This window comes from Nestor notabilis, unplaced genomic scaffold (assembly GCF_000696875.1).
Source record: "Nestor notabilis isolate BGI_N333 unplaced genomic scaffold, ASM69687v1 scaffold24751, whole genome shotgun sequence".
NCBI lineage: Eukaryota > Metazoa > Chordata > Aves > Psittaciformes > Psittacidae > Nestor > Nestor notabilis.
The window spans coordinates 14,891-28,069 of NW_009914658.1; the positions used below are offsets into that span (position 1 = coordinate 14,891).

The window sequence follows — 13,179 nt, forward strand, 5'->3', positions numbered from 1 at the left end:
AGATAAAAGTTGCATGTTCTGTCTAGGAGAGTTTTCAAAATCTGGATTTAATTTTTAAGGAAGGATTTCTGAGGTCAGTAAAAACACTCAGAAAGCAGCAACTGCCTCAGGGATACCTGGGCTTTGTGGGAAGAATTAATGAAAATACAAACTGTTCATCATGAAAGGAAATAACCTACAGCTTCTAATGACCAGAGAAAATCAATACACAAAGCTTCTGAAATACGTACAGCTGGGTTAGTTCCATTGATAATAATAAAATCTGTTCTTTTCTTGCCCAAAAGAGTTCTTCAGTATCAGGACAAATATTGAAGCCTAAAAAAGGCAAAGGATAGGGGGGATAGCTGTGTGATTATATTTACTCATCACAGTTCTGCATTGCGTATGGTTTATAGTCATTACATCATAGAGTTTGATTTCCTTTAGTCAAACACTAGAGAAGAAAGAACAGAATCCACTAACAGCAGCTCAGCTTGAAATATTTTTCCTGCCAACTCATCGGAAGATTTCCAGCCAGGAGCATGATCCTGCAGCTTGATTCCTTATGTATGTCCTTCCATTTGAGTAATTCTCAGGGGTTTGTCTCATCTTTCCCTGTCTGTCTTTCATTACAGTTTGTGGCTTAACTGACGTGTGCATGTCAAGGAAAGGTTGTCTAGTGTATTAAGCTTCTGCAGCATCCTGTCAGGATAGCCGTGTAGTGAGGTGCACAATTTGATGCTAACAGTGCAGGCTGTGTGACAGACAAGCTTGTTACAGAGGTGAGAACTTTGAGTTTAGTACATGAGAGGTGAAAGGGAAATCTGAAGAAATATTTAAGGGTAGAGGGAATGATGTTACAAGCTTCCTGGTGCAGTACACAATCACCACCATGCCAGTGCCCATGTGGTGCCTCAGTGACCTTAGTCCAACTCTGCATGAGTGGTGGCAATGGTTGTGAGAAAGCAAAACACTTTTTCCTTGGAAGCCAACAACTCCTGGGCACATGGCACAGGGTAGTGAATGTGCTGACTCTTCGTGGGCCACCCTAGAAACAACTAAACTACATTACAGCAGCCTAGAGACGATTGCAAGCATTTGTCAGCAGCTGTCCTATCTCTCTGTATGGCCTCAGAGGTTTATGTTCTTACTGTCTGCCTGCCATGGGGACTAATGTCAGCATGTTAACTTGGCACTGCTCACGCAAGCACCAAAAAGCATTTTCTCTCCTGTGTTCAGGAAAAGGTCTGCACTGGACCTGTGAATCCCAGGGTGGAATGCTCTGTGCGTGACTCCATGCTCTGTTTTTGCCTCCCTTCTAGCATGCAGCAGGGCAAGATGTTTTTCTTTATTGGAATAACAATGGCTGTGATCCAGGGAGGCTATGCTCGCCGCATCAAGCCAGGAAATGAAATCAGAGCTGTAAAAAGGGTAAAAACCACTAATAATGTGTATTTTTCTTTTCCCCCGCAAATCCAGTGTGTTAATTTTTCAGTCTAAAGGGTAGTTGGAGGCTCTAACTGTACTTGTGAAATCAAAAGAAGTTTCTGTCTCATTAATCCGGTTAAATGACTCCTCAAGACCCTGGTTATGGGGCACTTACCATTTTTACTAAACTTTGGAACATTACAGTCCTTTCTCACCATACCAGCTGCAGCATTATTGAGACTTTGAGCTCTTCATACATAATTGCAGTAAGGAATGAGAACAGAGTGTCCGTCTGTGCAGGTAAAATGCTGTGAAGCTTAGACTTCGTTTCAGTGATTTCTCTTGCAGTGCAGACATTGAAACTACTGAAGCTGCTTCAGAGCTGATCTCTGACTCTTTCTGGCGAGTTATTTTCAGGTTCATCTTCAGTCTGGCTATCTCTGTGCTTGGCAGGCTTTTTCCCTAGACTATATTTCACTAGTGGGCAGGGGGAAATAGGTTCTTCCTCCATTCTTTGATTTGTGATCATCAGTATTACTATTGCATGTTACAGTGGCGTGTACCAACATTCAGACTGAAGTTTAACTGACAGAGGTGTGCATTTCCTTGGTTTGCTTGCCTCCTTCTTCACAGAGATGCTGAAGCTGCTGTACTGGGATGCCAGGGCACGGTTCCCTGCAGCTTATACAGCTGTGGGACAAGTAGATACGTCTTGTCATTTACACTTGTGGGTGGAACTCAACAAAGCAGAACTTTTGTTGGCTGCTTGGTAACAGGTTTGCTTTAACTGTTAAAGCTCCCATCAATTTATTATACATTGTTTTGAGGCCAGTGTGGTTTTAACACCGACAGGGTAAAGAAGGTCACCAAACTGCACTGCATTCCAGGGAATTGACTCAGGTTTTCTTAAGTTATTTCTGCTGGTGAAACCATCTCCACCCTGTTCCCTGGCGGGCGCGGCACTCCCTGTGTCACATAGGAAGTGTTTCCCTGGGAGTGAGAACTCCCTCTGCTCTGTTAGTTCTGCTTTATCCCCTGCATCAGCTTCCTCTCTGTGCTCTGCCAGCCTGTCTCTGCACTGCAGTTCATGCAAACTGTGGGTTGCCCCACTCATTTTTATACTCCTTCCTCTTGCCTGCACTGGGAAGTGTAATTACCTCCACGTACTCAGTTTAGTTGGTCTGGGCTACTCACTTCTTACGAACACCCGTGTGCACTGTGCAGGAACTCGCTGGCCCTGGGGTGCTCCTGTAGATCTCAATTGCTTTTGTGGGAGTTCCCCCTTTAGCTGAAGTTATTCTGGCAATTCCTATCAATGGGCCTCCCTTAGCACAGCACGAGACGTTTGATGGGAGTGAACACATTACAGATCTTAACTTGCTGCAGAAGCTCTGTGTGTGAGGGAGACATCACTGGGGAACTGAAGTCCAGGCTCTTGGAGGAGATGAAGAGTGTTTTTTCTTTCAGGGTTTGAATTCCAGATGCCATTCCCTGCCCTCGTTTTTATTTCTTCCTGCAGCAGCATGGACTCTGAAAGCTGAAGTCAGTTCTGCTGTGGAAAAAGCAGAGGAGCTGTGCTCCTGGTGCACACAAGTATTTTGATCTCTTGTGCTGGCTCAGGAACTAAAGAGTTAAAGCTAGATTTCTGTCCAAGAGAGAGAGAACTCTGCAAAAATCATCTTCCCCTCAGTTGTGGGAAGTCGTTGGTGGGATAACTGCAGCCTGTGGTCCAGGGGACTCACTCTCACATGTGGTCTGCAAGCATGGGACAGTGACAGACAACAGGACAGTAAATTACCCTCAGGTGAATTTGAAATGTCTGCTTGGGAAGAAAGGGCTTTCTGCTCCTAACTTCGATGTAGTCCCATCAGCGGAAGGGAACTGGCAGGACCCCTAGAGTTAGGCTTCAACAAGCAGGGCTTAAATGTGACCGAGTGACTCATTCCTCTTTGCAGGCTATTATATTGCTGATTCCAGCTTTCCTGCTAATTGGATGGGCTGTAAATGTGGCCATGCTGGGCGCTGGACTGCTGCTGTACTCTTGTGGTGAGCGATTCAAAACACACTGAAAGCTAAGCACAAGTGATGTTTCTTCTTCTGTTTATTCGCCCCATTAACAAAAATGCATTTCTAATTTCAAATTTGAAGTGACAGAAAGTTGACGTTTCTGTTTATAAAATAGGGAAGAAATAGCATCTGGGTTTGTTTCCTGATGCTGTTTGTATCACAGGAAGTTGCCATGGTGATATTTGGAAGCATCCCCAATGCTCCTGTTGTCCTCTTGTCTCACTGGAGAGCTCTTGAGGGTGTTGTCCTCCCCTTTTATCAGACCTAGAAGCAAAATAATCACTGAATAGCTCAGCTCAGGAAAAGAAGGGGGACAGCGTGTCTTTGTGTTTCTGTGGGGGCTGTGTTATTCCTTAGGCAGCAGCTGAGGAGGCCTGTGTTAGCAGCACTGGGGACAGCTGAAATCTCTTTTCAGATAGGCTAGAAGTTTCACACATGACTAATTACAAAAGTAGAAGACTTCTCTTCTTCATGATACAGCTTGATTTAAGTGTAAACTGTAAACCATAAAAATGCATCTAGGCAGTAGATTGCTTGTCTGGGGACAGCTGTGTTTGACAGGTTTCAAAATCTACATCTTATCTACAGATTACTTTGGTTTTGAAAGCCCAACAGTGAGGGGATGAGAGGAGGTGTTCATTTTGGCCAATTTACTTCTAAGTTAGGAGCCTCATCTTCCTAGGCTCTGTACCTGGGCAGAAGACCCTATCTCTTCCCCAGTTAAGCCAGATAGAAGTGCCTGTGGAGCGGCCTCTTCTCCCCATCTCTTCCTCCTTCTGCCCCAGGAGTTAGAGTGCTTGCAGTTAAGGCACCATATCCATCATTCCTGCTCTCCTATTGTCCTTTCCCTCCCCAGAAAAAATTCTGCTTTGTATGTTTAAAGCACTTCCCCCTTGGCAGAAAAGGCCCCGATTTCAGTAAGAGGGCAGTGACTGCTGAACAGCTCTTGGCTTTTGTGTCCAAAGGTTTTGTAACCTCTTCTTCTTGGACTCAGCTGTCATTTCCCAAGACAGAACATAGCTGCCTCGTCCACCCATGAGTACAGTAAAGCCTCACGCATGGGGACAGTGTGATTCTGTGAACAGCTCCCTCACTGTCACTTGAAATGGGAGCAATTCCCTCTCCCTGCTCCACCTGACCAGACCACAGCAATTTGGAAAACTACCAGTGCTCTGATCTGACCTATCCACCCCTTTCCCATGGGCTCATGGAGTGAGAGGCACTGATGTGAACCATCTGCTCCAAGCACACATGGCTCCGGGCTCTCCGTCCAGGTTGGCTTTGAGGGTGTTTTCATTACTGAACTGGATTAAACCCAGTGATCTGTTGTTGGTGCAGTGCCCCAGAGCTCAGCATATTCCTGTGCAGTAGTAACGAGTTTGGGCTGTGTGTTTGTCGCTTGTGCTGGTTTTGAGCTCTGCTGTTCACTGACAGTCTCTTCTGTGGATTTTTCCAGCTGCGGCCATTGTGATCCCGTGTTTGTCAGCAGTGGTGTCAGGCTACGGTGAGTGTCTTTCCTGCTTTGAGCAGCAGCCCTTGGCCACATAACTGACCTGTGTGTACACTTGGCTCAGGCACAGAACTGACCTCAAGTTCAGTGAAGCATCAACAGAACGCTCAGTGGCATAGGTCCACCTCGGCTCTGAGTGTTGGACCAGCTGAGCTGCTGCTCCACATTGTATGTGTGTAACCCTGAAGCGATAACCACCCTGGCAGGAGTGAGGCTGGAGTCTAGAGAAGGGCTGTTCCTACTGCCCTAGCACTGCCCTGTTTCACTTCAGCACTGCCCCATGGTCACAGTCACTCTCTGATGGCACTGGGCCATGCTGAAGCCAGGCAGAACCCTGTGTCTCGATGGAGGTGCTACAGCCCTCAACCCCTCCTCTTCTGTGAACATCCTTCGGGGAAGGGGAGCTGACTGGGGCTGCCAGGGATAGGAGGAGGATAGTCTGTCCCTGGGAAACTCGGGAACATCCCACAGGGGAGCATAGGAAACCCCAGACTGCGCTGTACGTGTTTGTGGAAGCTGGCAGCACTCCGTGCTGGACGGGTTCAGAGCTGGCAAACAGCAGCCATCTGTTCAGTGGCTGTCAGCACCACTCTTCAGTGTTGTATGTGTGGTACTGCGTAACACGGCTTGTTCCAGTGGGATGGGGAAACATGAAGCAACCTTATTTCTGGTTATGAATAAAAAGATGAAGAAGCACAAAGAATTAATATCATGGGCAAAGGCCACAACCAGGACTGAGAGAGGGAATGGCCTGGGCTCTGAAAGAGACACCAGCCACCACTGCCTGCAGTAAAACGTTCTTGCCAATTCCTTAGAACAGACCTTCTCAGGAACCTTCTGAGTTTCCTGGTCTGGCACCACTGGTTGCTACGTAACCTGGTAGAGCAGCTCTTGCTGTGGTGCTGTCTGCAGATGACACCGTCCTTTCTTCAGCTCTGCCTCAGGTGGTTGCCAGCACTGCAGTGCTTGCTGAGGTGGCTTTGCTCATGGATGTCACTTGTGTGTTGCTCTAATTTAACTTGCATCCATGCTTCTGTGGGTATCACCTGTGCTTCCTCAGCAAACCTGGTACCATGTAAAGATCATTTGTGGTGGTGTTTTGGGGGTGTGGTGAGGAGAATACACTACACGTCCCTCCCCAAGCCCACAAGCTGATTGTCCATGAAGCAGCCATGTTTGTCTTGGTGGAGGGGAAATAAATGGAGATTGGGCAGTGGGTGTGGAATGAAAGGAGGGGAGATGGGTGTGGGAAACACCTCCAAAGGAGTAAAGCTCCCAGAGGCAGAGCAGTGCCCTGCCCCAGCAGCACCCCCCCCCCACCACCAATTGCTCTCTGCTTGTACAGGCTCTGCTGGGCAGAAGGGGCGAGTGATGGGGATCCTCCGGAGCCTGGGTGCCCTGGCCAGAGCCCTGGGACCAATCCTGTCAGCTACTGGTGAGTGTGACCTCCTACTCCTTACTCTTCTGCCAGCATCCAGCATTGCTCTGGGCCCCACAGCCCCTGTGGGTCTGGAGGGAACGGGCAGCCCCATAAAATTGTCTTTGCAGAAGTAGCACCAGGAACATCTGTAACCTATGAACTAAAGTATCCCCAGTGCTCGGGGCACATGCGGTGCCTTGTGGCCCTGGTAGAGGCCAAAGGAGGCTGTGCCTGAGGAGCCCTGGTACCCTCTGTAGGGGGTTCAGCTCCCCCATGCTGTTACAGGGAAGCAGGCAGGCAGCATGTCAGAGCTGGAACTTGGACCTAGTGTTAAATCTGAGCAAAGCCAGAATCTGCTTCCTGGCTGCATCCACGTGCCAAGCATCCAGCTCGCTCTGGCTCACCAAACCCCTGCCCTGCATGGCAGCGAGTGCACCCGCGCATGGTGCCTTTCCAAGAGGAAGAGCCTGACTGGGCTTTACAGCAAAGCTGCTCCTGAGAGCAAGCTGTGGAGAGCAGCAGCTCCAGTTAACACACGTGGAGAGACTAACAAGGTAAATCTGCTTCCTTTGCAGTTTACTGGCTGGCAGGGGCCGAGGTTTGCTTCACCATCTGTGGTGCTTTCTTCCTCATCCCCTTTGCTTTACTTGGTTCTATAAAAGAGCCGCTGAAGAAGGAGTAGGAAGGAACCACACAACTATCACCAGCTTCCCTGGACCGCTCCTCAACTTAATTCTCAGCACCCAACTCTGCTGTTGAAAGAGGAAGAGGAGGACTTTGATCTTCTGGAAGGGGTTATGCCATAACCACTTGCAGCAACAACAGACTTCAGGTCTCCCATAGCCCCCCTCAAGTTCTGTGTCTCAGATGACCTCCCAGCCAGCTTGGCTGGCTTCACGAATAGAAGAACCACCACCGAACACTCCCAAACCCATGGAGTAAAGCATCGAGCCCATCAGCCAAGCAGGGCTGTCACGGCTGCCAGTGGCTCTTGGTGGCTCCGCTCAGCTCCTCTCCCAGCCCTCAGCCTCGGCCACCGTGGAAGGGTTGATCTGCGCCTGGCTACCAAAGAACAGCCCCCCCCGGGGCTCTCACCAGGTATTGCTGCAGTTGGCACACGAAGGCACAGGGGGCCTGGTAAGAGCTTGACCACCTGCCTTAAAACATGACAGTCAGAACGGCTCCCCCCGCCTGATGGAGACTGTTTTTAATACATAGGTTGAGAGGTTTTTTTATTTCTACTTCTGTGTGATGGTTTTTGCTGACCAAGCACTGTTCCTTTTGCATTACAAATAAACTCTTCTATCAGATACTGCTCTGCTCAGTGAATCACAGTGCAAACCTTACAGCCACCTCACCCTGGCAAAGCCCTCTAGGGACCAGGGCTCCCCGCGTTCCCAAACACCTCCTGGGGGACCCGGGTGCTGCCCCAGGATGCGGGGGGGGAAGGAGCCCTTGTCTGAGCATACATTAAAGCAACCATTAATCAACACATTAAATCACTGAAAGAAAAATGAACATATTAAATTTGACAGGCTACAGCTGTAGAATAAAACTGCACAAAGTTTTGAAAGCAGAGCATGAAGGTTTTAAGACTTTTATTTGTGAGTAGAACTTAATGATACAAGAAAAAGAAAAATACAGGACTTTATTCTACCCCGAAGTGTGTAACCATAGCATACATGACTACATTTCATACTGTAATACAAAGAATTAAAAGAACAAACTACAAAATCAGAAATTAAAGAGTCATTGCATACGTGGCTGAGAGAAATGGAGGGACTCCATTAAAGAACTGAAACATACAGCAATTAGTCACTGAATTAGGACCCTGCGCTAGAACACGATTCAGCAAGGTGAGCACTGCACTCGTCCAGGGGGCAGAGGGGACCACGAGGGTCAAGCAGACGTGAAGCCGCTGCAGCCCTGGGCAGTCACCTGCCTTGCTTCAGCACTGACCCCACTTCCAAGTATCCTTCCGCACCCAAAGCGACAGCTCCCATTTCCCCTTCCACCTCCCAGCCTGACCCAGGCCGTGCCCCTGCTCTCTGCTGCAGCAGTGTAAGGCATTAGTTTGCTGCTGTGTTGCCAATTGCAAGGTTTACTGTTGTCCTCAGAGGTGAGAGCTGCATCCTGTTTTCTACAGCCGCTTGCAGTGACTCAGCACCTTCCCCTCTCCTCGCAGGGCTGTCAGCGTTTGCTGCTGCTGGACCAGGAACACTGACATGAGGAACCAAACAGGTTCCAGCCCTCCCTGTGAGCCTCCCCTACCCCACCTGGCACTACTGTTAGGATGGGTGACAGACAGAAGCATGGCAGTGACTGGGAAATAGTGAATTCAGTGGCAAAAAGTGATTTTCTTTACCATGCTACATATTAAACAAACATTTATAGCAAACTGTGAAAATACACCTTTTAAGGTTATTTGGGGTTTCTGTACTTCACTGCTGGCGACAAAAATAAAATATTAAAGAAACACCAGTTTTTGTAAGTGAAAATAATTCATATAAAACAAGGTTACCTGTTCAGTGTAACGCATTTACATTATTATCATGGGAAGAACACACACAAAAGGCTGCAAGCAGGGTTTATGTGCAGCAGCTCTGCACCCAAACCCTCTGCTAAGGCCCAAAACAGCGGCCCAGGCTTCACACCACCGCCAAGAAACCTCCCAGACACTTGTGGTACAGTTACTTATAACCTGTTCTAACAGCCAAATCACCATGTGAGCAATCCATAGGGAGGCAGGACTCAAAGTCACATTTCCCTTAAACTGCATTTGCTAGGAAGTAAGATTGGGCTCTTAACACACAACTGTGAGCGGAACACACCATGGATATTTCAGTCCTGGACAGCAAAGATGATTTCACGAGCCAGTTAAAAAATAAAGTGTTTTGTTACAATGGTGAAAGGGGAGAGAGAGGAAGGAATGGATTAGCCTCAAAGCTCGACTAAAACAGGGTTTGTGAGCAGGTACTCACATGTCAGTTCAAGAACACCTCCCCTCGAGAGCGCCACTGCAATAGCATCTGCTCAAGAAGTCAGCATTTAAAAGGAAACTTACTTGTGACTTGGAACAGAACATGGGAGAAGAATGCTCCTTGTGGTAAGCCATGTGTGGTTTATTTCTAATTGTGAACATCTTTTTAATTCTTTTGTAAAGCAGCGCAGGCTTTAAATCAAAAATAGCGGTTCAATGCCTTCCACATGGAAGTCATTCACATTTGATTCCAAATTCAGGATCAGATCTGCGGTAGCTGCTGAAAACACGGGATTAGCACCTTTTTGGCCATTAGTTTCTGGTTATAACCTCAAACAATCAAGCCATAACTCGAGGGGCTGGTTGGGTTACTTGTTGCATTCATTTACATAGTACGACAAAACACTCGGTACGATCTGGTACATTCTAGTGGTTAATGGAGTTGGGAATATGACAGTGTTTCTGCAGTGTGTTTGGCCTTTAGGAGTCACTCTTCTTTTTGCTCTTCTTCAGGAAGGAAGGAGTGCGAAACTTCTTTTTCTTTTTCGATGGGGACTTCCCTGGAGATTCATCACTACCTGCATCGGCTGCCGGCCCCTCCTCCGTGGTTGGTGTCACTGGCTCTTCAGCAGGTTGGGGCTGGGGTTCCTTGTTTTCCACTGCAGGTGATTCCGTTTGGCTTTTGGGCACATCTTCCTCACACCTCCCTTCCTCCTTCCCCAAGGGAGGGAAGCTGAGTGCTTCTGAAGGCTCGTCAGGGGTGAGATCTGGGAGGGTTTGCTTGAAAGTTGCAGCGTCACTGTCATCTTTGTAAGTCTGGTCCTGCTGTCTCTCTGGTGGAGGGACACACAACGACACAGTTAGTTTTACCTAAGTGTCCCTGGAACACAGAAGCGAAGTGAGTTGATGGTAAACGCGCTCTATAAAAAACCTAAGATATTTAACTTTGCAGAAAAGCCTTTGTAATAGGTCTGGTCTCCTTTCGCTTTGGGCACAGAGGTACAAACAAGATACTCAAATGTTCTCTTTGCCTTTAAGCTTCTAACCACAGAATAGATAAAGCCGAATTCCATCATGTGGCTGTAAACCAGCAAGAAAGCGACTGGTTCAGCTCTTTCTTGTTTTACGTGTAACGTACAGGAGGTTTTAGGGCAGTAAGCAGGAGTTGAACCTGTAGTTTTCACTGGCATTGAAGAGAGCATCATGCAATTCCAAATCTCAATTATTTTTTCTTTTGGTGGAGTAGAACTAGTTGCTGGTTTGCTGTGAGGGATACACACAAATCCACTGATTTCTGAAGTGCTGGCCTGCCAATTTGTAATCAGAATGCTTGGATTCTTATAACATTGTTCCATGAGATCTAACAGATGTTGCTTCAGAATATGATCTCCTATCACAAAGGCTTTGCTTTTGCAAGGTATGAGTATATATTATGGATACCTACAAGTTAAATCCATGGGGTTTGTCAAATTAAATGAGCTCAGCAGGTTATGCAATAACAGCTTTTGTTTTTAACATATGTGATGCCTAACAGCAAAACTCACCCCTGCAGAAGGAACATCAAAAACCTGGCACCAACTTCATGTCCAAAGGTGAACTTCGCCACCGCTCCCTCAACTGTAACACTTCCCTCCTTCTCCACTGTGCTTTAGGGATGTTCTGTTTACAGCTCCTCTTTGTACATAACATGTTGAACAACCTACAGTTTTTAAGTTCCCTGCAATGCTCATCACTGAACTGGAACCAAGAAGGATCTCGTCGCTGCGTCAAATATACCCCCACTGATGTTACGTAAGGAGGAATTCAGAACAAAATCCAGGCCATGCTCATTGTAAGGCACAAAAGGCAACTATTTTTTCCCCCTTTTAAAATCTTGTTCATTTTAATTTGAAAAGAGTGAAGGCTTTCATAAAAATTTACAGAAAATAGTTGATACTTTACCATTTTTTCTATGGAAATGACAGAGTGTTCTTTTTATTTCTGCCAGATGGGAGTAATACTCCTCTAACATTATTTTAGAGGGCTCTGTTCTGTGAATATCTGCTAGAAAACCAACATATTTTGCCTAGAGCACCATGAGCTTCTAAGAGGTTAAATAAACAGCACACACTAGTATTCAGTGCCAAACACTCGGAATGCACGAGTTAGCAGTTTAAAAGTTATAATGCAGGCAGGATTTATAACAGAGGAAGAAGAGAAAGCCATTATGTACATTGCAAGCTGTCCCCTAAAGCTCTGGTTTAACCCGAGTCCGTTTGTGATGCACAAACCTGTTAGAAGCACCACCTACAATTCTTTACTACCACTACACTCTTTTTGGATTTCATTTTACTTCTCAGGAATTAACTGAAAGCCCTGCTGATGTCTTCTCCCTGTGATCCAGGGACAGTATGTCTGGGAATGGCTCAAAGCTGTAGCAGGGGAGTTTAGACTGGACTTCAGGAAACACTTCTTTACCAAGAGGGTGGTCAAACCCTGGAGGAGGCTTCCTAGAGAGGTGGTTGATGCCCTGAGCCTGTCAGTTTAGGAGGCATTAGGACAATGCCCTTAACAACATGCTGTAACTCCTGGTCAGCCCTATCATGGTCAGGCAATTGGACTAGATCACCGTTACTGGTCCCTTCCAACTGAAATAGTCTTTTCTATTCATTAGCTGGCCCAATTTTTGTAGAGCAGGCACCATATTAGACTGCCAGTCGGTTTCATTTTATCTTTTTAAAATAAGTTTAAAAGAAAGTTTTAAACAAAGTTTTTAAAAAAGGGATTAGAAATTCTTAAAATGAAAGAATAGGAAGCTACAGGCATTTGCCAGTTGGCCTAAGCACTGGATAAATGTAAGCAGGTTTATAACTCATTAATCCAGGACTGTTATCCTTCCGAGTCTGTCAAATTACCACCAGCTTTCCTAAATGGATTAACATTACACGCTGGAATCAAACAAGCATCTGTTTACTCAGCTCGCTAAGGACAGTATTTTACCAGAACTAGGTGGGTTTACAAATGCAGTATGCAAACACCTTGGTGTTCTATTGATGGATTTCAGTAATGGAACTAGGAAGGTTTAAGAATGCATCTTGCTGCAGAACCTATTTATAGTTTAAAATCTCTGCAGTACCTCAAAACTTCTGAAGCTTTTTAGAATAATCATGCCTAGATCCATGCTTCTGCTTTATATATATTGTGACATAAGAGTTTGAAAGGTAACATTAATACTGGCGAGTGTTTACAATTCACATTATTTATGAAGAATAAAGGTTTATGTTTTTTCCAACACAAACATGTGGACAAACATACAAACTAGGCCATAACTGAGTTAACACAAAACACTCTGCTGACTTCAGCTACACTTAAATAGAGGAAAATATGAGGTAAAAAGGTCGTGAAGCAGCTCTGTAGAGAGACCATTGTCATTCAACAGAGCTTCTGCCAACCAAAGTCATCATGGGTGTGAACTTCCAGTTACTCTCTAAAATGAGCTTTGTATGTTTGTCCTGGAAAACTTACAGAACTACACGAGTCTGTGGAGCACGAATCTCAGATTGAAAGGATTTTCAGGTTTTAGAACTTTACTAGTAACACCACAGGAGTCTATGCTGTAGTTTGACTTTCATACCAATGACAAACACACTGACTTTCAGATATAACAGGACATACAAACATGGAGGGGGCCAAACATCCTTATTACTTTAAAGTATAATCTGAGGCAGCCCTGCAGAGCTAGCCGAAACAGATGGAGAAGTTGCTGCCACCATGTTCTTGCCATTATTCCTTTGTAGAAATCTGGATTTTCCTACA

At 46.1% G+C, this 13,179-nt stretch overlaps 2 protein-coding genes across 5 annotated transcripts in view; one reads left to right on the forward strand and one right to left on the reverse strand.

Moving 5' to 3' along the window:
- Positions 1-7,086, forward strand: part of MFSD10 (major facilitator superfamily domain containing 10) — a 19,733-nt gene extending 12,647 nt beyond the window's left edge. The window contains exons 8-12 of the mRNA XM_010023753.1: positions 1,296-1,410; positions 3,363-3,453; positions 4,931-4,978; positions 6,330-6,419; positions 6,980-7,086. Of these exons, the coding sequence (XP_010022055.1) occupies positions 1,296-1,410; positions 3,363-3,453; positions 4,931-4,978; positions 6,330-6,419; positions 6,980-7,086 (451 nt within the window). The remainder of the gene's footprint in view (positions 1-1,295; positions 1,411-3,362; positions 3,454-4,930; positions 4,979-6,329; positions 6,420-6,979) is intronic.
- Positions 7,087-9,508: 2,422 nt separating this feature from the next.
- Positions 9,509-13,179, reverse strand: part of ADD1 (adducin 1 (alpha)) — a 29,076-nt gene continuing 25,405 nt past the window's right edge. For 2 of the 4 annotated variants that reach the window (XM_010023756.1, XM_010023754.1), the window contains exon 14: positions 9,509-10,217. In XM_010023756.1, coding sequence (XP_010022058.1) covers positions 9,865-10,217 — 353 coding nt within the window. In that variant the 3' untranslated portion in view covers positions 9,509-9,864. The remainder of the gene's footprint in view (positions 10,218-13,179) is intronic. The other 2 variants (XM_010023757.1, XM_010023755.1) reach the window with 1 other exon arrangement.